Here is a 27,133-nt window from a genome sequence, read left to right on the forward strand (position 1 = left end):
GCTCGCCAGTTGGTTTCCACTGCTTAGACTGGTTTTCAGATTAATCAGTTAGACTAGCCCAGATAAACTATCTTAAACAAACCAAGAGCAGCAAACCAACTTGTGCTAAGCTGGTATTTTGGGTACAGTACATCAAAAACATTCATTCTGTCAGCACATTTAGTAGTTTAATATGCACCTTTTAATCAAAGACCATAAACAGAAAGCAGTGTCATTGAGGCGCTTGTTCTGGGAACAGCTGTTTCAGAGTGACGTTTCAAACATGCTTTCATGATTTCGAGAGTTTCAACATATGCAAAATGATGCAACAACCATACCACGTACAGAATACAACGTGCCAACACTGTGAAATGGTCACAATGGAGAACTTATTGCATTTTAAGCAGCAATAACTCTTTACAGAGCAGTGTTGTTTTATCATTTAGGTACTAGGCTAGTTTGTATTAATATTTTGAATTAGTGTTTATTTTATTTCGAGTAGGCTAATGAAAATGTTTTTTTGAAAAGCTGAATGTTGATTCAGATTCAGAAACAAAAGTTTTGTGATAGCTATTAAATACTCTGGGTCTTGTTTCATTTAAAACGTTGAGTAGAAAAAAAAATATAGGCTACCATATAAAAATAAAGAAATTGACAACATATTCTAATTTTCTATAACATGTATAACTTTATTAACGAATAATTTATTCGAGATGACCACCAACATCAGCACCAAAGTCTCCCCTACAATTTTTCGTATCGCATGTGACGCAATGCCGAGTGGGCGTGGCCCTACAGGTGTGCCGAAACTTGGAGCAGTTTTGATGTTGACGACACCGACAGTCACGTGACTTTCAACAATAGCCTGATTTAATGGGATCCTCCCACCAGAAGTTTCTACTGCCCTTATAGTTTTTAAACACAAGAAACAAAGTAATTGATTTCTAAGAGGGGCTACTTTTTGTGTGTGTGATCTCACAAATCTGTCATGCGAACGCCTGGGATTTTTATTTTCGGGATGGTGCTCGCGCCATGCGGGTGGATTCTGGAGCTGGTCAGCACAGTGGCACCAGGCTGGCGCACGATCAACAACATCCCCGGAGAATCCATAGATCTGGTCCTCCAGCAAGGATTATGGGACATCTGCAAGACTTTCTCATCAACCCGGGATATTCAGTGCAACCAGCCGGACACTCAGTACTTCAGCGCGCAGATCATCCAGATCGCGCGAGGCTTGATGCTGGCGTCACTCATCCTCAATGTCATCGCCTTTGGCGTGGCGTCGGTCGGAGTTCGGTGCTGGAAGGATAACCCGCACTGGACCGTCGCGGGCGTCGGAGGTGTCCTCATCTTCATCTCAGGGGTCCTCACCATCATCCCAGTGGCGTGGTACACTCACATCATGACCTCCATCTTCTCCACGTCCACCGACATTCGTGTGGGATACTGCCTGGTGCTGGGCTTCATCGGCGGGTGCATGGAGGTGCTCGGGGGTTTGGTGATGTCCATCGGGTTGTGTCGGCGCTGTGACGGACGGAGGCCGAGGAAAGACACGCGCAGAGTCCCGGTGCCCAGTGTTATCAGCGGGAGCAGTGTCCCGTACTACTCCAAACACACTGAGATGGACCTCACACGAGCGAAGACGCAACAGGACCGTAGACCAGTGAACACGGCGACTAAAGCACGACCTTACGACTCAGATTTGTAAAATACAGAACTTTTAACTTTGTGAACGCAAGACCCTTACGACAAACACCACTGTAACCATCCAAAACAACAACAACAACAAAACACAGCTTAGGCTGGTCTCAGCTGGTTTAAGCTGGTCTCTCAGGCTGGCTAAGCTGGTATTTAGCTGGTCTCCCAGCCTGGTCAGTGGTCAGCAAAAAAAAGTTTCTAAAACACCTCTAAAACCAGTCTGGGAGACCAGCTAAAACCAGCCAAACATCTCAGGCTGGTTTTAGCTGTGTGAATGACATTTTTTTATTAGCTATAACAGGTCAATATTTGTGAGAAAAAAATGGATTTAGAAAATGCCTTATAGTTTGAAATGGCATTGTAAAATAAAATGATTTTCCGAAAAAAAAAAAAAAAAGTAGTCACTGTAAAATGTACAGTTAAAGCAAGCAGTAAAAGTAAGGGGCCTACAGTTTAAATAGTTTTTATTTTTATTGAAAAGTAAGGGGCCTACAGTTTAAATAGTTTTTATTTTTATTGTCGGTTATGTTTTGTTACATTTTAGGTTTTTAGTTCACATTGAACAGTGTCTGTGTGTGTGCGTGTGTGTGTACGCGTGTGGAAAGGCCTTTTTTAATTATTCATCATGTGACCATCTGTTTTACCACCTGTATTATCATTGATGTTATCAGTGTAAGGTCATATCAACTGTGGCAGAAATCATAGTTACCATTATAAATGTTGTCAAGGGAAGTGAGGTTTTGAGGTTATATCGAAGAGTACTAACACCATCAGTTTGGTTTTATACTTTGCACTTTATAATATAAAGCCCTTGTAATTTTAATGGCAGTACCTTCACTGTCTTTTTGTAGCACACTGGGCTCTAATGTGTAAATACAGTAACTTATCAGGAACCTCTTAAGTTTGCAACTGCAAAAAGCAAACACATTCTTCTGAAGTAAGCTAATATTTGCACTGCACACGGTACAGAAGTGTATGTCTCTAGACATAACCATGTAACATATCTTAGTGGAAGTTTTTTATTTTTGCACAATAATGTTGTAATTGACATCCATCCATAAATTTTAATGCAAAGGCTTGAAGGCTGTTTATTTCTCTGTATTTGTATTATGGTGATGAACACTGTCTAGAGCTGTGGCTCATACATTTACTTGCATGAATATAATAAAGGATGAAGCTAAAAATTGCTTATTTGAAACAATGTCGGGTACAACTTCATGCGTCCTAATGATAAATACTATCCTCTTCTTGCATTTCCATTAATAATCTATTCTTAAACATGATTAAATTTACATTTAGTCATTTAGCAGACGCTTTTATCCAAAGCGACTTACAACTGAGGATTAAAGATAAGTCAAGTCATTGTGAAGAGGCAAAAACAACGCAAGTAGTTCTCAAAATACAAAGTTCAGGCATTGCTCAGAGAGTAGCATAAGCCAGACAAGTGAGGATTTAAAGGAAAAGGAAAGTGGTTTTTTTCTATGTTAAGTGCTCACAGAAGAGATGAGTTTTCAGTTGTCTTTTGAATGCTGTCAGGGATTCTGCATTCTGGATGAGGGTGGGGAGATCATTCCACCAGCATGGAACCGTGAATGAGAATGTTCTGGAGAGTGATTATGTGGCTCTCTGAGTTGGTACCACGAGCCGTCTCTCATTGACCGATCGTAGGCTTCTGGTAGGGATGTAGACTCGTAGGAGCGAGTGAAAGTAGGACGGAGCTGAGCCTGTGGTCGGTCTGTAAGAATGCGTCAATGCCTTTGTTGTGGAAATTTTAATAGTCATTGATCCCAAACAGGTATCATAAGAGAAAGAACCTATTCAATGTATAAAAGTATATGTGTGTACGTGCTTGTGCGTGACTTTTCAGGAACATATGGGACAGGACCTCTGACCTTAGGGACGGTCAGTTTTGGCCAGTTTATTTCAGTACCAGTTTGTGTCTTTAAGTAGAAACTGAACAGCAGTAAGGACCTTATCTGAGTGGGTGAAAGGTACAGCGGGTGAGGAGGAACCTTGAAAACAGTATAAAGGCTGTCTCATATCTTCCTGTTGTGTGTCACTCTCTTGCACAGCGTAACTTCTGTGTACTAGACTGAACCTATTCTTGCAAGAATAAATACTTTTCTTTTTATTAATTTGACTCTGAGTGTCTCTTACGCAGTGATGATGTTTAACAGAATTTTTGCCACAACACCTTGAACTTGATGCGAGCAGCGAGTGGTAGCCCGTGCTTAGAGATGAGGAGAGCAGGGACGTAGGCTCTTTTGGGCTCGTTGAAGACAATTACATCTAAAATGACATTTTATGGAAGTCATAATTATGACATTACATAGAAATTATATAACATTAAGCCATTAAATTAGTATGTCTTATGACTTCAAGTCATAATTATGAGAAAAAAATTGAAATTATTATGACATTGAAATTATGACATACTTCACAAGTAAAAAAAAAAAATGAGATAGCCGAAATTATGACTTACTGTCATTCATGTTTTTTAAGTCAATTTGGACTTGGTATGTCTTTATTTCAACATTCCATCTCATAAATATGATTTAATTGTGATTTGAAAAAAAAAATTCCCTGTGACAGAAATTGGCTTACATAATATTTTCATTATTTATAAGCATATATTTTATATTAAAAGTCATAGCATGACAAGCAGTTGTTAAACAAACCTCATCATGAAACAGAAAATCGGGACAAAAATGTATTTAATGCATAAACATTAAACAGTTATTTGGCCAAAAGAAATGAATTAATGAACTATATTAAGTTACAGCATGTAAAACAACAAGAAAGAGAAGAAATATAAATACACTGAATTTTTTTTTTCATTTATCCAATTAAACAAATTATGGTAATGGTTCACAGCTATATTTTATAACGTGAGCCAATGAAAAATAAATAACTTTTAATAATGTGTCTTTGTCTATGAAAACTATTTCATGAGAATGTATCCTTTAGTTGGGCAGTCTGTGGTCTTTGTAACAGTGTATAGATACAAATGTAAAACATCTAATATGAAAACATCTATTTTAAGCCCATTTTGAACTGATTGAAAACTGATTGATTGAAACCAACACCGACTGAACACATGTTTATGCAGATTAACTTCTGACCTGAAACCTCACTGTTACTCAGGTACAACCACTGTAAACAGCTTTTCACTGTGACAACTGCCCCAGTCAACCCTATTTATCCCCTAGGCCTTGCATACTGGCATTCCAGGTATTAGCTGAAACATGGCATGCAGTAAAAACCAGTTTTGTCTGAGTTTAAACCAGGCCTGCGACACCACACCCTTCAGATGCTAATCTCAGAGAACCACCTCCTCCAGGTTTCAGTGTGTTTCTTCTTAAGCACCAGAGACACTTGACTCGCTTTAGACGGGGACGGCTGCTCAACCCTCAACCATGCGTACTCCAGGGATCTTGATATTCGGCATGGTCCTGGCCCCCTGCGGATGGATCCTGAACCTGACCAGCACGGTTGCACCCAATTGGCGCACCATCAACAACCTGGCCGGCCAATCTGTGGATCTGGTGGTGGAGCAAGGAATCTGGGACATCTGCAATACCTTCACAACGTCTAGATCGCAACAGTGCAACCAACGCACCAATGACCAAACGTACTTCAACAACCAGATCATTCCGATCGCTCAAGGAATGATGATCGCGTCATTGATCGTGACCATCCTTGGCCTAGCGGTGGCGACCCCTGGAGTCAGATGTTGGAGGGACAGACCAAGATGGATCCTGGCTAGCGTCGGCGGGCTCCTCATCTTCTGCTCCGGAGTCCTGACCATTATTCCCATTGCTTGGTACACTCATCTTCTCAACAGCCTCAACTCCACCTCGGTCAAGAGAGACCCATTGAGAGCGGATGACATTCGTGTGGGATACTGTATTGTTTTAGGCTACATCGGAGGTATCATGGAGGTCCTCGGCGGTTTGGTGATGTTCATCGGGATCTGCTCCTGCTGCGGTGGACGGAACCGCGGAGAAAAGCCTGGAACCAACACAGGAAGAGCAGCGACCAGACCAGTGACCAGGCAAGTGGACAGACCAACGCCTCTGCCCAGGGTCAACGTGCCGAGAAGCTACACCAGTGAAAGCAGCGTATCGTACTCGCAGAAGTCACTGGACGACGACCTGGACTTCCCGAGAGCCAAACCCCGGGACAGGGGGATCGTCAACACATCCTACAGCGGAAGACCTTGCGATGCTGATCTGTAAAATGATCAGCCCATACTGTGAATATTAGTTAACCACTTGTGAACGCCGTGCTAGCGGTCTACAACTGAAGCGTACACTTGTGCGTTTACAAGTACTTTTGAATGTTTACAACAGAAAGCAATCGTGCTTTTGCCAGTTGCACTCTCAGGTTAAGTAACATGAGGACTTTAATTTTAGACTTGAAAATAGCCAAAAATGTCGAAGGTTTGTAATTCGGGTTAAAATCTACTCATGCATCTTAATCTAGCCTATTGATATTATTACATCAATACTGAAGGATTTAAGAAAAATTATTTGTGCAATATTTTTTTCTTTTGCTGCTGGAAAAAGTTTAGTGAAAATGGTTATCAGAGTTTTCTGTGATGTAGTATAACTAGTAATACTGGTTGTTTCAGTTGTATCCTTACTGCAAGCATGTGGGTCATGTCTGAACTGTCACGTGACCCATGAGCCATGTGAACAATGCAGGGACAGTCATGAAGTATATATAATAAATATGTTACGGTTTAATGAAAGGCAGTGAGCAGATCACTTACATTCTTCAGTCTGGAAGCATCAAAACAAACTTACCTGTTACACAAATAACATGAGAAATAATACAACAATAACTGAATGAAGCTCATTGATCATTAACTGTAAAAACAGAATGCTTATAAGAGCAAGAAGGTGTAAATGATGTTGAATGGTAATAAAACCATCCAGATAAAGGAAGTAGAGTGTTAATGTGACTATTTTGCTGGAACTCATCAGATCATGTCATATATCCATTTCTCAGGGTTCAAGGTTTGTGTACTTTCTAACAGCAATAAAACATTTTAAATCTCTTTGTAACCATTTTTATTTTATTTTTTGTATTAAAGTACTATTTATTAAAAACAAACAGTGCTGTATCAATAATTATTATTATACAAATGACCACCTAAAGAAATTAATATCAATATGGCAACACCTTTTAACACTTGTTTAAAAAGAATAACTATATTGTAGATGTTTTAATAAGAGTGCTAATGATAATATACTTTGGACTTTTGTAAAACCAAAACTTAGAAAAAAACACACTTGCTATAGAAATATATGGAGCAACCTTTGTAATTTATCCTACTAAATATAAAATTTAACAAACTTGATGTTTATTTTTGCCTGCATATTAATAACAGATCGAAACAAACTAAAGTATATAGCAAACTAAATGTGAAAATTTATTCACATTATTAAAGATGTCAGATGGAAAATACATTTTATTTCATGAATATATATATATATATATATGAATATATATATAGGCTATATATATATATATATATATATATATATATATATATATATATATATATATATATAGGGCTGTCACGATGTTAGATTTTTCACACCACGGTTATTGTGGCCAAAGTAATTCACGATATCGATATATCGCGATATCTATAGAAACCATGGGGGAAAAAATGTCAAATCAGTCAAATTAATGTTTACTTTGTTTATTTAATTTTTCTTTTTTTACTTCTTGTGTTCTCAATATTTTAATGCAATTTTTTGTGAAGTAAGACAAGCATGTGAAGTATATCTGGTTTCAAACTGGAGCGAAACACTGTCTGAATGTTTCCTGAATAACTGAAAAGCTCTTAAACCTATTGTTGCGCCGGTGCAAGTCATGCAGATTTGAACAAAACAAAACACGTGCAAATACAAAAATACGAAAATAAGACGAGCAAAGAAAACAGAGTATTTAATAATCACCCTTTATTTAAACATATGAAAACAGAAACCCGCTGTTAACAGGTTAGAATTTCCCATTCCATGACTAGTAAAATAATCGCAATTTACTCTCTGTAATATAGCGTAATCCCCAGGGTGATGGACACGGAGATGGGTAAAAAGGTTGATGGCTACACATTCTGCAGATTCGGTTTAAGGGGGTCGCACACCGGACGAGAAGCGTAGCTCTGCGCCGCGCCGCGTGAAGTAGGCTACACCGGACGCGCACTTTCTCAGTTCATGACCAGCAATATTGTTCTGCTTAAGGACATTATGAAATTAAGATAATGTCTGTAGGCTACTTTGATATGATTGTGCTGTACAATTAAATACAATAATTGCTAAGTCTACAGTCTGAACACTTTACCTCAGTCCGACCCATTGCTGGGCGCCGCGCAGACGCTGAATGGTGCAGTCGGTGTGTGCATGCGTGTCGTTCTTTTACTGTCTATGGTGCGTGTAAACTCCTAGAAAATAATGTGTTCGAATTTTAAAGAATTCTCTGCGCTTCTCGTCTGGTGTGCGACCCCTTTAATGTGGTGTTTTCTTTGAAGTCGAAGAACTCCCATACTGGCGAACTTACTTTCTCTCGCTCAGACAACATTCTTCTCAGAGTGGCTGCGCGGGCGCGCGCTGCGTCTTCTTATTTGATAGATGCGAGTGCAATACTGCCACCTCAACTGGCGCTGGAGTATACGTGTCATGTTATCATAAAAGTCCTATTCATTTTAAACATTGCGGTTATCACCAATACCGGTATATTGTCACACTCTAAATTAACACGATGTCGATATTTCAAGCTTTGAATACCACGATTATCGTTAATACCGGTATATTGCGACACCATATATATATATATATACACACATACATATACATTTATATAGCAAATATTGTTGAAGTGCATTGGATCAATCTTTCAGTTTGCCTGAAATACAAACAGTCATAATTATATAAACAAAAAAATCTTTAATATAAAATACTGTACAAAAAGGGTTTCATGCAGAGCTGTTGTGTAAAAATAAAACAAAGACCCATAGAAATTGTGGTGCCTGTTTTCCATAAATGTTTGAAAGAGATACTCATCAGTCCATGAAACTGATTAGCTTTCAGTCAGTGAAACTCACCGGACAGGCCTGCGCTAAATATAACCGCACTGGAATACCTGGCGGGTTTTAGAAACAAGTCAATGCATGTTTAACAGGAACATTTCCTGCAGGAAGGCCAGTCCAAACCATGTTTAGAAATCATCTAAATGTGTTGCAAACTTCATGTTTTTCACATGCAATAGTTTTCATTTAAATGTTGAGTGCATGCAGAGCAAATGTATACCAATATCATATGAATATATTCATCCACATCTCAATGCGAGGTAAGTGTCATGGTGGAAAGCTGGTTTATTTGACGTAAAAGTGCTTTATGCGTTGATTGTACTGTTTGAAGAGGGAAACAAAGAGAGAGAAACAGTGCGAGTTTACTTTTGTGACCACGGAGTTCATCTGGGTCATTGTCTGTGATGTAGAATGAATGACAAACCTGTTTTATGGCACGCTGCATTAAGACATGTTAAATATGCGCTCCATTTCTCATCAGGGATTCTTCAGCGGTCTGTTTTCTGTTGACAAAGAGGTAAAATCAGTTTAAAGACTTCATAAATGCTTTAAAAGATTGTTCTCTTTTTAAAGAAGACACTCAGATTAAAATGGAAAATAAAGAGGACTCTAAAACTGCAATAAATACAAAGCCGCATTTGTCTAATCAAGTTGTGTCCAATAATTTAAACTTGATATCACAAACACTGAGGTTCCTGTGAGATTTTGCTAAGGCGCTGTACCAAAAATGGCCACTAAGTGACAACAATACACTGAATTTGTTTTTTTTCAAAGATTTGATTATAAAACAGTGCCATACATTTTTGAAACATGACATTGCCTGCTAGAGGGAGGAGCCAGATGAAAGGTTTTAAAGCCCCCTGTAGTCAATTTTTTCCCTCATATTTGATCACCAAATTGACATTTTTTTTTTTTGCATGCCTTAAAATAACTTGAATGTAACTCTACACCCTTGCCTCATTTAGTATAGCGGTTCTATGAATATGCAAATGAGCCCCGCCTCCACTCACTCACACTGGGGCTGCATTCCAGTCCAAAATTGACATGCACTTCACTCGCTAACTTCCCTGTCTCATTCACTCGGATGTGCGTCATTGCTAACGTTGCACGAGTGCCCACTACTGGCGGAAATTGCAATGGGGTGAACTGGAACGTCCTAAGCCCTTGATCCCTTGGAATCAGCTATGACTTGATTTATTATTTTCAATTTTTTTCCCTTTAATACTTTGTTTAATGCAGCATCCAAATGTATATAGGTGTGTTTGGGTTGTTTTATATAAAAAAAATCTAATTAAAGGAGCTCTATGTAAGAAATTTATTTCAATTAATCATAAAATGGCCCTGATATGTCACTAGACATTAAGAAATCAAGTTCATTTCAAATACTCATATTACTGACAACAGTAGTTCGGCCAGGATATTGTCATTTAAAAAGTGAAGTTGCAGCCCTCAACTGATGTTGATGTTGTTATGTTGTGTTTTGGTCTGATGCGCCACCCTCCACCTATCTACCAATCACGAAGTCAGTAGTGTTGCGGCATCCGGATTGCCAGCTCTGCTAGTTACCACAGCTGCAACTACAAACGTGTCGGAATCGGATAAAAAAAAGTCTAACGTAGCGAAACCAAAAAAAAAACTTGTTATGAATCCGAAATACTTCGTGATAAAGTCCGAAATAAAACAAGGATCTATATAGGAGATGCCTTTGAAAGATGGAGACGGCTGAAAACGGAGAAGATTATCTGGACAGGTAAGATTCATCTATGTTTGGCTAACTTGTACTTGATGTAAAATGGACATTTCAAATATTCATGACAGTCGAACAAAGTTATGCATGTTCGTGCAAAGTAACGTTACGTTAGCGCATGGAGTTGGGTCATCGAATTGAAAAGGTTTCTCTGTCATTATGATGAGACGCTGAGGAAAACAACATTAGCACGCCCATTATTGTTTATCATGCAAGTTCTACAGTCAAAAATAAAAGAATGACATGTAATCTTTCACATCACATATTTTAGCATTATGGACGTGTACTGCAGGGTAAGTTAAAAAATACAGCTGGTCGCTTTCACTTATAGCGTCAGCTAAATGAATAGCTGTATCTTTGATATCGGTTACTCACAGTGACAGAGGCTTGTGCTTGTACTTACGTTAATGACAGATACCTACCGTTACAAGTTAGACTAACAGCTACTGTTCTAACAATGTACTGTCACATACGAGCGTACATCTTTACGGTTATATTTGGCTAATCGCCATTAGTAAATTTTTTCGATATATAATTACTTTGCAAAACATCTCTCATTTGAAGCATAAACATAATTAACAGAAAAAGCTTCTTGTACCTACATTCCTGCTAGATCCTGCAGCCTATCTGGCAACCTCGAGTCAGGGAGGAGGCAGAGGGGATACACCGCTCTACAGTAATTTGAAAGTGATTGCAGTACCAGTTTTGGCCACAATCTTACATACTGCTCCTTTAATATATCAGAGTTGTTTTTGGTGGTGGTGATTAGACGAGCTCTGCGGTGACGTCACAATCGTGCTGCATTGTGGTATATGGAACTGCCTGATGTGTACATATAAAGTAGACTTGCTCCCTCGTTCAAAATCAAGGGAACGAGGGTCTGTCCATATAAACTTCCCTCGTCCATTTCACGAAGGGGAACGCACTTCAAAATGGCGAAAGGGATTCCCCCGAGGGGAAGAGCTTAGGGAAGTTCGCAAGAAAGTGCATGTCTAAAAGTGGACTGGAACGCAGCCCAGCTCAGAGATCCACTCGTTGACTATCACACAATGATCTGATTGGTTATAAGTTTGTGATGTCAGAAACAACAGCAATTTCAAGGTCTTTGGTTCACTGCAGTTTTAAGGAGAAAATACTCAGCAATGGTGTTGACTTATGCTTTAAGACAAACCATGTGTACATTCATATTAAAAACACCAAATTGAAAAATAAACAAGATTAAATGCTTGATTTTCACCACAGGGGAACTTTAAAGTCCAAAGTCAAATTTCAAAACGCTTTTCAGTGTTTTGATTATTTAAGCTTTCGATTGATACCTAATTTATGATGATTATTAAAATATTTATATAAGCGCAAAAAGTTAACAGGTTAATACACGTACCGAGTTTTTAGAAAATATACATTTCTCTTTGTATTCATGTTGGATTTATACTATATAGTAAGGCTTGGCGTTATGACGGTATATACTATCGTGACATGGTATAAAGTGTCCATCGTTAGAGAGTTTCCTATATCATTAATTTCACAGTATGTAAATATATCTATGTAGCACAGTACTACTTGAAGTTAAAAACACGTGAGAGTGACAAAGAAACATGCATGAATGAGAGAGTAAAGAGAGGTATGTGCTTGATGTTGAGCACAATAAGCTATGAAAAAGAATTGACACACAGCTGAGAAACCTCTCAAGACAGCACACGATCATCAATTCAGTTCTCTTTCATGTCTTATTGCGCTTGAATGGTGAGATAGATGTACAATAATGTCAAAATGCCTGTCGTGTGGATTAATAACATAAAAATAGTCGGTTATGTCTTAAATTAACGTAAACAGTTCTGTGACACAACCCCCCCCCCCCCCCCCATCCCATAAAAAGTTCAAATTGTCATAGAAGGTCTGCAGGGCTTGTATAAATTAATTAAAAAAAATCAATGAATAAACAGAAATAGAAAGTCTCTAACCTCTTCTTTGCCTTTTGCCTTTGTCGGAAAAATGCCATCCCAAAGAACAGGACGATGAAGCCGACGATGATCACCAGGACGCCGACGGTGAGTGGAACAGACACAGCCTCATTGATGGTTTCGTCACAGGAGTCTCCCGTGTATCCCAGCGTACACTCACAGCTGGGCTTCCCGTTGGCCAGCACACATCTACCATACTGGCATATGACATGTTCACATGCAACCAGAGACACTCCACCTTTATCCAGAGGACTGGTGGACGGGGCAGACATACCCAAGCTCTGGAGTCAAACACACACAAACTGCATAAATCGGTTTCAAGAACACAGACACCTCAAAATCTCTTAGTGGCAACCGGGTTGTGGACAGTGGGGTAAGATGTGCCACCTCCTACAAAAGTTGTAGTGTTTCTCAAATCCAGTCCCCGGGACTAACCTCGCAGATGCCTTCCTATATTACAACCCACAAAGAAGCTGACGAGTTGAATCATACGTTTTTATTAAAATATGTAGGTAGGTGGATCTCCAGGGTTGGAATTGAGAAACATTGCTCTAGGCAACTACGCCCAGTTGTTTTTCAGGATCTATCTAATCCAGGGATAGGCAACGTAGGTCCTGAGAGTTTAGCTCCAACCCTGAACAAACCTCACCTGCTTGTAGCCTTAGTAATCCATTGATTAGCCTGAAGATATTGATTAGGGTTGGAGCTAAACTCTGCAGGACAGCGGCACTCAAGGACTGACGTTGCCTATCCCTGCTTTAATCGAATGTTATCAGAAGAAATCAGTAATATCATAAGCCCATAGAAATATAATTTCACAAAAAGGTGTGAAACTAACCACTTTATGGATAAATGATATGTTGAATTAACGGAGAGGACACAATGAAAAAATACTTATAAATAATTTCTTATTAATGACCATACATACAGTAGAAAATGTAATTTTCTACTGCATGTATGATCATTAATAAGAAATGTGATATATTACAATTTAAAATAACTCTTTTACAATGTAATTTATTCCTGTGATCAAAGCTGAAATTTTAATTACTCCAGTCTTCAGTGTCACATGATCCTTCAGAAATCATTATGATTTGTTTTTCAAAAACATTTATTATTATTATCATCACCAATGCTGAAAACAGTTGAGCTTCTTAACATTTTTCTCATTTGCATGTGTCTCTCTGTCACATGAGATGGACTTTGTGTTGCCCCTTAAATCATATATTTAAAGTAGGCTACATGGTTTCAAGAAAAAGTAATAGTTTTCTTTGTTGGATCCAGTGGATTGAGATACTAAGTAAGTTAGCAAATAATTTAGCAAATTAATGCTAAATAATTGTGAATTGAATTTCTAACACCAACCCTAAAAGGATCAAACAATTAAACACATAAACAGATTACAATGTGGAATTGCAATTTTTTGCCAGTTCAACCAGGACGATCTTATTTAATTCTTATTTGAGCCTTTCTTTTCTGATTAAAAACACGAACTAAATTAATTAATAAATTAATTATTTAGAAATAGACAAAAGTAAAAAATGATCTCAGTGTAAACTTGACCACTTACCAGGAAGCAGATGTAGCTATTTTTAGGCAAATTCTCTAAGCAAATTAACATTTGAAGACATCTGAAACACGCTTATAAAACAGTTTAAAAGTGTCAATGGAAGCGTGTTAAAGCCAAGACACTATAGCGAGAGTGTCCAAATAGCTATACTCACCATTTCCCAAGTCAAACGTGGAAAACACTATCAAAACTCTAGGTGTGTAACTGCATACAAATGTGGAAGAGAAAGCAATGACAGAAATCCTTTAGAGGAGCTGAACGGCTTGAAGAATAAAGCAATGCTCCCAAACAGAAGAGACCCACCCATTCACCACATCACCTGGTTAACTCGGTGAAACAAGATTCCTGTTTGGTCGCCTACCATGTGGGCCATGATGTGGGCAAGGAGGAGTGAACTTCGGGTCAAATAAGGGCCAGAGATGAAGATAACAGTACAGTAACAGTCTGACAACATTTAAATCAGTGTAGCATATGTTGCTATGTACCATGCGGGCGCTGACACACTAAACAATCACTTATTCAGGCGCGTCCCGTTCTCTAATCTCCCTGCGATCCACAGCACTTCATCAGGTCACGTGAGGTCGACAAGCAAAATGTGACTGAATTCGTATTTTAGTGAAAGATATGTTTTATGGCTTAATAAAATTAAGTCAAACGATAGCTTTATGCGAGAAAGAGACCGAAAATCAACTCACGGAGTCAAATCATTCCAACTGTTTTTGCATCAGTTTAAGATTCAAAGAAAGAACTGTCGCGAAGTCTTAAAACGTTAAGAATAATCAAGAGTTATATATGAAAATTAACTCGGTTTTTGTTGTTGGAGACTACAATACTGCGGCAACATTATCTCAAAAAGTTTAACCATTTCTCTGGAATAATGTAAAATGAACAGATTTATATGAATTCATTGATTTTACTCGGCTGGTGTCCAGTACTATACTGTTATCGAATCGTGAACGATTCATTCAGTAGAACCGATTCAAAGCGAATCTGTTGAATCAGACTGCTTTCTTCTCACATAATCGAAAGTAGTCACATCAGGTTGTGTTCGAGTCGCAAAAAAACAAAACAACTTTTCTAAAATTATCTTAACGTAAACACAAATATATTATAGTAACAAATACTACTTTCTATTGGGTTCTTTGCTTTAAGCGAATGATGATTTAATAATTCTCTATTTTTTTCAATCTCCATTATAAACCAACAGGAACTTAAATTTGTGTGGAAAGCTCAACTCTTAACATTAAATAACCTGTACTGTTGAAATCAGCATTTTATATCATGGAGTTCTGTATGGAATTCCACAGAAAATACACAGATTTAATGCAGAATTTAAACACCCATTAATCAACAATATACACATCCTACACGCTTGCATGTTGCAGCATTTATTAAATCAGTTGACATGGTGGTCCTTTCAACTTTAGCATATCATATGATGAGCAAATCTTATGTGAGCCAACAACAAGTGAAAACAAAGCAAACACCACAATCTGAAACAATGTGGAGTTTTTTTTTTTTTTGCTGGGAGAACAAAGCTTTGACCAATACAGAGAGCCCTCAGACCTTAGTCACACTGGAGAACCTCTTCGTCTTGTTCAGAAACTAGCTCATGTTTCAGTGAGGACGATGGGGTGGAGTAGCAGAGCATTGAAAGGCTGCCTGGTTTTGCATAGCCAAACAAGCCTTTTGTGTTGTGCATTGAAGCAGACAGAAGTGACTCAAACCCAAGGAGGAACACCATTTATAAAAAGGCAACTCAAATAACCATTCAATAAAGCCCTCAAAGCTTTGAGCTATGAAAATACACACCCATAAAATAAGGGTATATTACAACTGTATGTGAGGCACTACGATATGGAGCACAGAACAGATCAACTAATTTCCAAACATCTGCTTCTTACATATTAAAAGTAGTTTCAAGTTAGAAATAACAAAGACTTTCAAAAAACTAGACTCTTTGGTTTCTCCCCATTGGATTAAGCTTAAGTTTAAGTGCTGTGCAAATATTTCTCCTGCAGTTTGGCATCAGTTGTAAGTTTATATACAGTACGTCACAGGCACTTTTCTTGACTTTAGATTTGACAATGATTTGCACTACAGCCATTTTTCATGTTAAAGCTTTTTTATTGGAATAAGAAAGGAAGCCACACCCAATTTCTTGCGAAGTCAATTGTTTTATTAGACATTTAAAATAGAAACAGAAACAAGTTAGCTGACAACAGGTGTGGTCACAACTGGAGCAATCGGAGCCTACAGGAAAGAGGGGGAAGGAAAGTCATAGGATTAAATTCTGAATCAAATTACAATTAGTATTTTTTTCAAATTCTTATACAATTTTTCAATTTTTATACATTCTTTGGGTTTGGAATGACATAAGGCTGAGTAAACAATGACTACTTTTTTGCAGAACACAAAATTATAACTTTAGCAGAATGTCCAGGCTAGTCTTCTCTACAGAGCGTAGGAAGTCACATGAGAAGAAAAAACTAAAAACAAGACCTGCAAATCTGAGGCCACAGTTTTTGTTATTTGCAGGACTTTGCTTTTCTCCTTTAGGTGACTTCCCGGGCTCCATACTTTTCCATACAATAAAAGTAAAGAAAGAATGAAACCGACAGACCAGGGGAGACCGAGACAGAAAAACACAAAAGACCGACAGACAAAATATTGAATGGGTTCAGAAGACTTGGGTTTTTATGTGAAGTTTAATCAAATTTTGATCTTGGCAGTCCTTGATCCAAGAAGAATTTTCATATTTCCACAAATACTGTACATGTTAGTTCACAAAAATAAAATGTGGAAATAAACAATATATAATATTTAATTTTACTGACAATTATTACTCCATAAACGTTACTGTCATTGTATGTAAAACAGCCATGTAAGCGTTTTTCAAAACGCTGTGCTACAGAAGACTGTTAGATTAAAAAACAATAAATAAAATGAGAAACATGATCGCACCTCTTCTGGATCATACAGCTCATTATCAAAGTTTTGAGAGTAGGTTGTGTGCTCCATGTCAGTAGTCACCAGCGTCTCTTTTTCAGTAGACTCTTCTCTTGCTGCCTGCGCTCTTCTGCAAAAAAAAAAAATCATATTGGGATAGTATGAAATCCAAGTGTGTGGCTCAGAAGAGATGCATCTACTATATTAGAAGTGTGAACCTCCTCCTGAGGATGATGGCGGCCAGCAGAGCTCCACCGAAGAGAAAGCTGAGTGAGAGAGCGAGGCCGGTGGAGCTGGAGTTAGTGTTCTGACACAGATCCCCGCTGTAGCCCTCCTCACACTCACACACCGGCTCTCCCTTAACACTCAAACACGTCCCGTGACTCCCGCAGCGCTCCTCACACGACGGGCCGTCCAGATCCTGATCCACACCCTCATCGTCTCGAGACGGAGACCGTCCCACAGCAGAGCCCAGAGAGAAAAGCCCAGATTTGGATTTGACACCTGGTTTGGTTTTCACAAGGTCACCTGTCAACAAGCAGGAGATTGTGTGAGTTGAACATTAATACTAGTTTTAAAATGTTGGACTACAAGATGACAAATGCCCACTAAACTATAATTATGCTTATTCAAATATTCCCTCTCATGCAGTGTTTAATATAGCTTTCTGTGAATGAAAGTCAAAAGTGCACAAATAAAGTTATTTATCTCCCAAAAGAAAGAATAGACGCTGCCCCGCCGTCAGTAATTCCAGTGTAACTGTGACATTTGCATGATGGCGGCCTATGGTCTTCATTGGCTGCCTGTGAACTACGTCTACTTTGATGCTCAAACTGCAGCTGGTTTGTGTACATGTCGAGAAGACTCTGGAAGAGTTTGCCAACAGAATTTGACTCTTCACATCCTCATCCTTTGCAAAAGCTGTGGTTAAAATGACCACAGCGGTGCAATAGCAGTATAATCTTTTGACGATTGATTCTCAAATCTCCGTATGGTCAAAATGGGATTAACAAAATGCTTATCCATTGAAGATGGGACAGTATCCACTTGTTCCTCAATCACAACCTGAAAGTATGAAGAACTATTGATGTAGGTATTGATGCACTTTCTACCGGGTGTTCAATAGTTTTGTGTTTTACATTGTGCAAGTTTCCGGCTAACCAGAATAATTTCTTACTGAACTACTTCTGCTGATCAGCTGTGGGCCACCATTACCTAAAACTGTATTAATGCTGATTGTCTTTACTCAAAGTAGTGAGAACGACAGATAAAGGATGGAACAAGATTTGTTGTACAACCTTTAATATACATCAGTGATTCACATTATAATATATATATATATAAATAATATAATGTGTAATATAATATATATATATATATATATATATATATTCAACATTGCTCAGCTAACTGATGTAATACCGTTGATACAGTTCTCGTATGTGCACCGCAGTAAATTATCTTAATATCAGTAATATTTTATTTGAAAGCAATTACATGGCTGCGCTCCAAAGTTCAAGTTTGGTGAAAACTGACAGGTGAATTCATATGACATGAAGACGGTCTTATGTACTTTTGGTCAATGTATTTTTGGGTGTCAAAAATCAGGACTGTCCCCAGGAAACGGGGACTAATGTGAGATAGATATACATGTATGATGTAATTTAGAATAACTCACAGTCCTCATCCGATCGGTCCTGACAGTCTGGGACCTGGTCGCAGAACTTGGACACAGGAACACACTTGAGGCCGTCCTGGCAGGCTTTACTGCCAACGGGGCACTTGAGGTTGGAAACACATTTAGTCTTGTTCACAGAAAGGTAGTCCTGCGCACAGCGGCACGAGCGTCCACCGGGATACGGCAGGCACAGGTGACTGCAGCCCCCGTTGCTCTCAGAGCAAGCATTGGTTCCTGGTGGGTTGAAAAGACAAAACCAGATGTCACATGACTGACTTTAGGGAGGGTTACAGCTCATACAGTACTGTAGTGTCCAGACTGAAACACTAGCTGACTTACTGAAAAACAAAATGTAAAATAGACAATATCATTTCTTATTTATAAACCAGATAAATGCATAAGAAAAAAATTAAATCTAAAAGAAAAAATGTAGACAAAGTTACACAAACATAAATCTAAATGTAGAGATAAATGTATTTGTTTTAATAAGGAAAAATTTAAATATAAAATCTAATAAATGATAAAGAACAGAAAAGATAAATAAAAAAATAGTACATAAAGTAAAATCAGTTAATGTAAAAGATAAAATCAGATAAATGATTAAAAAATTTACACACATGTGTAAATATAAATAAAATTGGATTAAATAAAACTGCATTGTGGGATTACTGTTTTTGTCAGTTTTTTTTTTAACACCTCATTGTGTACTCAATTTGGCCTTACATTTCCACTGTGGGGAATAAACCATAGTGATAAAGTACTAAGCACAGTGTGTATTATGGCAAAATGCGACTATTAGGGCATTTCAATATACAGAAAATGTAAGCAGTATACATTTACAACATACTATGTACAATAGGAAGAGCTGTATGCCATTCTGAACAGAGTGAGTGTGCACTTAGACGGGTTCTTCAGTGAGAGCTCCAGATGCGTATATTGTGTGGTGAAGCAAACACACGTGATACCCCTCAGTGCAGCTCAGATCACACACACAAGAATACCTTTCTGACTGGACCTGCTGAAAGCCTTCAACTCTAGAACGCTCGTCTTCACCTCAAACCACATCTGCTTGGGCTGGAAGCCATCGCTGTACCACACTTGAGTTGTACCTGTATCAAGAAGCACAAACTTTGCATTATTCTACACCGAAAAGCATTTTGCTCAAAGGACAGCTTTGCCATTCTGATTTGTTTAACATGGTGCATTAATGCAATGTCTTTAGAAAAGTTTTCAAACAAATGTAATTCAGGCAATAAACGAATACTGATATTTAAACGAATACGGATATTTATAGGAGTTTGATTAATCAACATATCAGGAAATTTGAAAAAAGTTACAAAGAGTTATAAATTCATTAATCGTAGAGTTTATAACTCTTTCTCTATGAATTTTACTTCCCATAAACTACTGTCCTAGTTTTATTTGAGACTTGGTTGAAGAAGCCTCGAAGTGCTGTATGTTATTAATAAATATACAAAAGATAGATATTTAATATAAAATAGATATTTAATATAAAATATATTTTAAGAGTAAAGACAGGAAGTTAACGTCTTCCTGCCATCTAGTGGCACCGACACAGAACTGCACTATGGAAACTGGATTTCTGGAGGTCTTGAATAGTTACCGTTATCCAGGGTGATCCAGAAGTTGATGTTCTCGATACGGGCAAAAGAGATCATGAAGGCAGGTCCGGTGCTGTACTCCTTATAACCTGAGCCGTCGATATTAATAGAGCTAATCAGTTCACTGCCTGGAAAAAAAATAAATAATCAGCTGCCATTGTTTATTGCTTTGGAAAAGCTACAGCATACAGCAAGCCATTCAATTCTTGTGGAAAGTGAATATTTTGTTTTCTACTTGTTCAAATAAATAATCAGAGTTTAAAAGTGCGCAAGCAGATTGCATCCTAAACTAACCAGCCATTTAATTTAGGCTGAATTTACAATGTTGATTTGTAGTCATAACCACTAAACTGTTTTGTTGTTTTTGGAAATACAAGTTTATTACTATAATAATAATAATAATTAAACTTGAGTTAATTTATTTTAATTTAGGAAATTAAACAAAAACATCAATCTGAACCCTATTTGTGGAAAGGGAATGTAACTTTTGCTTTTAACGCACCAATATCTGCCCAGTACAGTGATGTTCCCTTCTCAGAAAACGCGAGTGAAGCGGGCATCTTGGCTTTGCTCCACAGCAGCGTGCGGTTCCTCCCGTCCATGTGAGCGCAGTGGACCTGAGGCATGGGCTCGGACCCCCCCCGCCCCACCGTGGTGAAGCACAGCCGGCCCGAGGGAGGGTGCAGGGCGATGGAGATGGTTCCCTCCAGCTCCGCCTGCAGAACCAGGCCGGTGAACTTCCCACCAGGTGACGTGACGTACAGCTGCGGGGTCTTGACGCTGCTCCAGTACAGGTTACGGGTGACCCAGTCCACAGCCAGAGCGGTCACCAGGTCCCCTTTGAGCTGAAGCACGAGGCCGATCGGTGTGAAGCCAGAGCTGCTGAGTTTGAGCTGAGCTACTGAGCCCTGTCCTGCGTCAGCTAGGGAGATGGTGCGGTCTTTGAGGAGCAGATCGAAGTCTGAAGCCTCCTTCACGCCAGGGAGAGTCAGGTTACGGTGCTCGGGCCAGGTCATCAGCCCAACCTCTCCATGAAGGCTCTTGGTGAAGATCTGAGCAGGAGAAGAGAGGTGCTGAATTCAGATTGATTGGGACACTATGTCATTGTGTGCATATAGGGTGAATTCAGGTTGATTGGGACACTTTTTTCCAGTCATCTCAAATAAATACAAACAAAACAAGTTATATAGCTAACCACACTGTAAACGCTGCATGTTAATGTGATGCATGTAAACCAGTAATGGTTTATAGATTGAAATAAAAAAAAGTTACACTGATCTCATTCACTTCCATTGCAAGTGTTTCAAAGAAACATTCAAACAATTAAAAGCAACAATTTATACATTTATAATATAATTATTCATTTTATTTACAATTGTAATTTACTTTAAATTAAAATCAAATGTATATATTAATACATGTATACATACATTAATGTATAAAAAAATATATAATTATACTATATTTATTTTATACATTAGGATATAATAAATATTTGAATTATAATGGGATATAACTACATGTATTCTAAATTAGTTGGATAATTTAATTCTAAATTAATTGTTTATATTTATCATAATTATATAATTTGATAAAGTTTTAAATATTTATTATAGCTATTTGGCTGCTGGTTAACACTGTGCACGATTCATCGGTTCATCAATTTGTGTTCATTTAAAGGCAAATTTGTATTTCATGTTGAATGCGCATTGCTTGTCAGTTTACTTTAAATTATAGTGTATTCTGTAATTAAGTTTTTATTGGTTGTCAGGTCGGTCCACCACAACCGGTCCTGGGGACAAACTATTGTGTCACAAGCCATTCAGTCGTTCACAAGCGGAGTACCTGTGTGATCATAGTAGGTGACAGTAGCATAAGGAAAGAGGAGGAAGAAGAATCGACAAGTGAGGCGCAAGTGACTCCGTCCACGGCCAACAGAAGTCCTGCCGGGCAGCGACACACCGCTTTGAGCCCTGCGGCCAGCAAACACATGTGGGAGCATTTGAGCTTCTTACAGGGGTTGGACACGTTGGGCTGCAAGAGAGGGTGGACAACCTACACCAAGGCAGACAGAGGAGACTCTCACTCATCAGTAATGCAAGGATATATTATGTATAAGACAACTTTGATGACATCACTACATGTCTACAGTATGTACTCTCACTTTGAGGCCGAAAGGCTGTCCGGGTCTCTTGAGAAAAACTTTGCGGTTCTTGCCAGTCAGTTTATTGGCACCTTGAATGGATCTTCTACGAGTGTCAGACCAGTAGATCATGTCATTAAACACCGCCACAGAGAAAGGACTGGGCATCTCAGACAGCTGTAGCAACTGCAAAAAAAAAGGTTTTTTTTTTTACATGTTCATCTTTAAGTGTCTAAATGTTCCTGTTTGTGCATGAAAAAGGTCGTAAAGCACTAAGTCCCTCTAGTGGAAGTTATTCTCTATTTCAAGTGTCACTGTTTCTGAACTCCCTGAAACGACTCCGTTCCTGGAAGAAAACTCAATGGACTACAATAAACACAAAAATATTCCTCATTTAAATAATTCCCACCCAAGGCACATGCAAAATACAGTGACGAGGCCTGATTGAGTTAGTAGTGTTGAAACTGAGGTTATGTAAGAGGCGGGACATTTCCCAAACATGCTCGAACAGGTTGACCAATCACAACACACTAGACCAGCCGACCAATCAGAGCAAACTGCGCTTTTCAGAAGGAGGGGCTTTATAGAGACAGAAACTAAACCGAACGGAAAGTGAGGTGCTGCAACAGTAGAGAATGTCAAAAATAAGGAGGTTTTTATGCTTGAATGTTAAAAAAAACAATTCTAGTAGAGCTCAAAAACAGTGCGCCATCATATTTTACCTGCCCATTTGCAGCACAGTAAACATGTTATACTTCAAATTACCCTTATGTTTTCTCCATCCAATGTCGCTGAGCCTATACATCCGAGCTTCTCGTCAGTCCAATATAGTCGGTCCGTCAAAACGTCCACAGTCACACTGACAGGCCAGATGAGACCGCGGCTGAGCACCACCCTCCTGTTCGAGCCGTCCATGCTAGAGCGCTCGATCTGTGCTGGACCTCCGATCTCAGACCAGAACATTATCCTGCAAGCAACGACTGGAGACATTATGCATCCATACAGATGAACAATCATGTAATAAGGGAGGTTCTTCTTACCCTTTCTGGGGTAGTAGCACAAGGGAGCGTGGCTGCGTCATATCCTTATCCAGAATTACAATGTAGTTTTGGGGCTTTACAATGCTGCTGGTCAATCTCACAGCTAGAATCTGCCCAGCAACACCATCCACCCAGTAAAGGTTCCTTCCCATCCAGTCAATAGCAATGGAGTCCGACTTCACACCTGAACATGCAAAAGAGTTTGGGAAAACCTTAACCAAAAAATCTTTCAAGTTGAAAATCTTTGACTTAAAATACTAAATGCATAATTTGATGAAATCCCTTTATCATCTGAAAGATGGAGCGACTTATATTCCAAAGCGACTTGTGTAATGCAACTACTGCCAAGGCAACAAAACTGGCATAAAGGCCACACATTTGGATTAGAGCTAATTGAGACATACGTGAGCCAGTATTTTCAATTTCGCTCTAATGAAATTAGTTTAGGCTTGGTGGTTACAATAAATGTTATTTATAGATGAATGCCAATATAATTTGTATGAATTATACTTCAATCCTTTCAATTTAATGTTATTCAGAACAGGAATGAAAAATATATGGCGGAATGAGGGGGGAGACTAAGATGCATGCATATAATGTTTGTAAAACATGGTTTCATTCTCTTAATTTATTACATTCAGAAATGTGAAATGCGTGACATACAATGATCCAAAAGGTAATTTTTCGATAATGTAACAGTTCTCTGATGTTGTTAAATGGTCACATTACATGCATGTAAACGCATGCCTTTTTTAGTAAGCATTTTTTATTTCAAAGGTATTCTAATTTTACATTTTGACCACGTGTGCCACACATCCTGAAAAGTGAAGCCAATGGATTGATCGCCCCCTGGTGACTGGCTGCAGTAAATGTCATGAACCCCACCCTCTCCATGTAATCGCATGGGACGCAAGCCAAAAAATATATAAAAATTCTCAATTACACTCCAAATAATTTTCTTCTTAAGATGTTTGTCATTTTAGGTAGTTCTTACTCAGACTTGTGTTCAAGTGTTCGTTTTACCAATGAGTTTGCTTTTAGTTATTTGATGCTATAAAATGGGGTGTAACATCATGATTGACAGCAGTGCTTGCGTTTGATTCTGCGGAAGTGGGAGTATGGGGCGGGACCTTGATGCCACGGCTCCAACTCAGGATCACTACAGCGCAGATTCAGGCAAAATCGGCAGTGACCGTTTCAGGGATTTTTTTGGCTTAATTTTTCTACAGTGGAAGGAAGACGCACAGTCCATCCTTTATCTGTCCTTGATGCTCATTGGTCAATAGGCAAGTTTTATTTACTATGGTCGCTTTACCCAACAGATCTGTGTGTCACTGCACAACACCCTTAGAAAACACTTGTCGTCGTGCCTAAAAATGGCCCTCAACAGCGACCGCATTCACAATATAGTAGCACGGCGTCTCGTAGCTTATTAAATATTCAGATATTTTTTTACCTTTGACGATAGTTCTAATGTTGTCCTTTTCTCCGTGGAAGGCATATTTGATGCTCTCTTCCTCCAGACTGACCCAGTAAACTCTATGCTCTCTCAGATCATAGTCCAGAGAGAAGACGGGCTTCCGTCCTGGCGTGATGAGAGCTTGAATATTGGAGCTTCGCAGACCCAACTTTAACAGCTCATACTGTTCAGAGATCAAAAGACTGGGCTCCTCTGCACAAAAACAAGATTTACATATACTATTAATAGAGTAGAACACTAAGAAGAAAAAAAAAATTTGGATCTCAATATGATCCAAGCACATTTCTGCTATTTTCTAGTTGTGGAAATACATGTGCAATTATTTAGATGATATTTTTGCCCCACATTAGCATTTTTTGTGGCCAATTTTAGATGAGCAGCACAGGTCAACTGTGGTTGTTCACTTTACAAATGAATGGATTGATACCTGCTGTCTTGCAGCTGCGACCATCTGGCTCCAGTATAAATTCAGGGTGGCATCGACACAGGTAGGAGCCTAGCGTGTTGATGCAGTTATGACTACAGGCAGCGGGCAGAATCTCTTTGCATTCATCCACGTCATTGCAGGTTAAACCATCAGACTGAAGCCTGAAGCCAGTCTTGCAGCCACATCTCTGGAAATACAAGAGAATATTTGAACTTACAGCTGATTGCATTTATATTCTCGCTCAAAATGGGTTTAAATTTTAAGTTGTTTTAATCATGATTGAAACATTAGGGACTAGATTTACAAACAGTTTGCTTTAGTACAAATCCACTTTTAGTTTAATACGGACACAACGTCTGACAGCCAGCTCTGTGTGCACGTGCTTCGGATGCGTGTGCTAAGAAACCATACAGCCTATCAGAAGTTTAAACAAATATGGGTTGAAAACGAGTGCAGAAACTTTCATGATGAAGAACTGCAACGTACCACAAAGAATCAAATCCAACCAATGTTTTAGTTTTTGGCAGAGTATGGGAGGCTTGAGCAGTACAGGCTCTGCCTTTTTCTGGAAAGCGGGGCAAGAGCAGCAACTCATGCGGTTTTTGTGCATGTATCTTTAAATGCAAATGTTTTTCCTTTCACTCAAAAATGGGGTTTCAACACAGTATAATACATAGTGAAGTTTCAGCTCAAAACACCTCAGATAGACCCTATTATGCCCCTTTTTCAATGTGTCTAAGGACCTTTTAAGACCTAATGCATAAATCCAATATACTGTTACACATGCAACTTATTTACTAACTGCTTGACAATGTTTAAGCGAAAACTCACAGAAATGTCAAATCCCAGCGTGGTGTTAACCATTTTAGGCACAACACGAAGCTCAAAGTTCACTGCTTAAGTGTTCTCCGTACAGGCACACAGAAAGCCGCTTGGAAAACAGAATCTCTTTTGAGGCTTAATGCGGTTTTAATGACCCTTTTATTAGAGCACATCCTGCAGTTTAGCAACAGTAGCTAGCATTCTACAACAACCACTGACCTAGCAGATTTCAGGGAGGAACAAAAGCACACTGCTGTGAAGGAAATAAATGCACTAAAAAATAAATAAAAGTACAGCTCTAGTTTTGCTGTTGTTGCAATGTCTCCACTCTCCACAAATACATTGCATATTTATTGTATTTTTCAGACACCTCGTAGAACTACCAGACAGTTAATGTAGTGAAGCAATTTCAGCTGCCATAAAAGTTATATCATGAGATGTCTCATCTGATTTGCCTTTATAGAGACCACCAATCAAACTATATAAAACTATTATCGGTCGATATTGATCAGCACCCAAATAATCGGAGCACTCTTATTTCTTTAATATGCACATTGTCATTAGATCACCTGCAGAACTTTCACACCCCCATCACACTAATTTGATTTGAGTAAATCTGGCCCTAGGTATCATAAAACTATATATAAAATGAAAGAATTGTTTGACCGCTCCATGTGGAGTGTTGAAGCAGTAGTGTTGGCATGATGGACGGCTGGGACTGGAGCAGTTGTTCTTCAGACAGCCCACACCCTCATCAGAACCGTCTGCACAGTCAGATTCCCTGTTGCACACCAGATCTGGGTCCACACACTCCTCACTTCCACACCGGAACAAGTGTGTTGGGCATTTCACTTGACCACCTACAAAACAAGCAAATGTTTACAATTTAGTATTATTGAAAGCATTTGGTTATGG

General features: G+C 38.7%; 4 protein-coding genes and 1 long non-coding RNA gene across 9 annotated transcripts in view; 3 read left to right on the forward strand and 2 right to left on the reverse strand.

Annotated features, from left to right (window-relative positions):
• The window catches only part of LOC143750294 (uncharacterized), a 411,790-nt gene that overhangs the window by 146,368 nt on the left and 238,289 nt on the right, over nt 1-27,133 (forward strand). The window lies entirely within an intron of this gene.
• Nucleotides 903-2,878, forward strand: cldn23.2 (claudin 23.2). Its single transcript, XM_077243238.1, has 2 exons — nt 903-2,114; nt 2,159-2,878. Exon 1 carries the CDS (start codon nt 968-970, stop codon nt 1,685-1,687), a length of 720 nt encoding a protein of 239 aa, XP_077099353.1. The 5' UTR covers nt 903-967; the 3' UTR covers nt 1,688-2,114; nt 2,159-2,878.
• cldn23.1 (claudin 23.1) lies at nt 3,806-6,795 on the forward strand. The gene has a single exon (XM_077243235.1). It carries the CDS (start codon nt 5,094-5,096, stop codon nt 5,913-5,915), a length of 822 nt encoding a protein of 273 aa, XP_077099350.1. The 5' UTR covers nt 3,806-5,093; the 3' UTR covers nt 5,916-6,795.
• On the reverse strand, nt 7,638-14,965 carry LOC143750288 (uncharacterized). 5 transcript variants are annotated; one of them, XM_077243241.1, is made up of 4 exons: nt 14,212-14,354; nt 12,488-12,768; nt 9,204-9,282; nt 7,638-9,100 (listed from the first exon to the last, which is right to left on the reverse strand). In XM_077243241.1, the coding sequence occupies exons 1-3, from the start codon at nt 14,212-14,214 to the stop codon at nt 9,234-9,236; spliced, it is 333 nt and encodes a 110-aa protein (XP_077099356.1). In that variant the 5' UTR covers nt 14,215-14,354; the 3' UTR covers nt 7,638-9,100; nt 9,204-9,233. The 5 variants fall into 5 exon arrangements, with proteins under 5 accessions (XP_077099356.1, XP_077099358.1, XP_077099357.1 ...); XM_077243243.1 differs by lacking the exon at nt 14,212-14,354 and adding an exon at nt 14,772-14,965 and having other exon boundaries at nt 8,617-9,100; nt 12,488-12,789; XM_077243242.1 differs by lacking the exon at nt 14,212-14,354 and adding an exon at nt 14,543-14,729 and having other exon boundaries at nt 8,617-9,100.
• The window catches only part of lrp13b (low-density lipoprotein receptor related-protein 13 b), a 37,145-nt gene continuing 26,226 nt past the window's right edge, over nt 16,215-27,133 (reverse strand). The window contains exons 42-55 of the mRNA XM_077243215.1: nt 26,885-27,078; nt 25,397-25,583; nt 24,946-25,161; nt 23,490-23,673; nt 23,215-23,416; nt 22,471-22,635; nt 22,152-22,361; nt 20,809-21,358; nt 20,309-20,434; nt 19,686-19,793; nt 18,685-18,918; nt 17,225-17,534; nt 17,022-17,136; nt 16,215-16,310 (exon numbers count right to left, since the gene is read on the reverse strand). Coding sequence (XP_077099330.1) covers nt 16,269-16,310; nt 17,022-17,136; nt 17,225-17,534; nt 18,685-18,918; nt 19,686-19,793; nt 20,309-20,434; nt 20,809-21,358; nt 22,152-22,361; nt 22,471-22,635; nt 23,215-23,416; nt 23,490-23,673; nt 24,946-25,161; nt 25,397-25,583; nt 26,885-27,078 — 2,843 coding nt within the window. The 3' untranslated portion in view covers nt 16,215-16,268. The remainder of the gene's footprint in view (nt 16,311-17,021; nt 17,137-17,224; nt 17,535-18,684; nt 18,919-19,685; nt 19,794-20,308; nt 20,435-20,808; nt 21,359-22,151; nt 22,362-22,470; nt 22,636-23,214; nt 23,417-23,489; nt 23,674-24,945; nt 25,162-25,396; nt 25,584-26,884; nt 27,079-27,133) is intronic.

Source organism: Siphateles boraxobius, unplaced genomic scaffold (assembly GCF_051911475.1).
Source record: "Siphateles boraxobius isolate OS27281-9 unplaced genomic scaffold, OSU_SipBor_1 25, whole genome shotgun sequence".
Lineage (NCBI taxonomy): Eukaryota > Metazoa > Chordata > Actinopteri > Cypriniformes > Leuciscidae > Siphateles > Siphateles boraxobius.

Bases quoted from the DNA above. Each gene is read 5' to 3' on its own strand.
- cldn23.2 (XM_077243238.1), top strand. From the start codon at position 968: ATGCGAACGCCTGGGATTTTTATTTTCGGGATGGTGCTCGCGCCATGC.
- cldn23.1 (XM_077243235.1), top strand. From the start codon at position 5,094: ATGCGTACTCCAGGGATCTTGATATTCGGCATGGTCCTGGCCCCCTGC.
- LOC143750288 (XM_077243240.1), bottom strand. From the start codon at position 14,511: ATGTTGTCAGACTGTTACTGTACTGTTATCTTCATCTCTGGCCCTTAT. The intron at 12,769-14,376 runs GTGATGTGGTGA...GTTTGACTCCAG, and splicing joins TGTTTCACCGAGTTAACCAG to AGCTTGGGTATGTCTGCCCC. The intron at 9,283-12,487 runs GTTAGAGACTTT...CTTTGTCAACAG, and splicing joins AGGCAAAAGGCAAAGAAGAG to AAAACAGACCGCTGAAGAAT.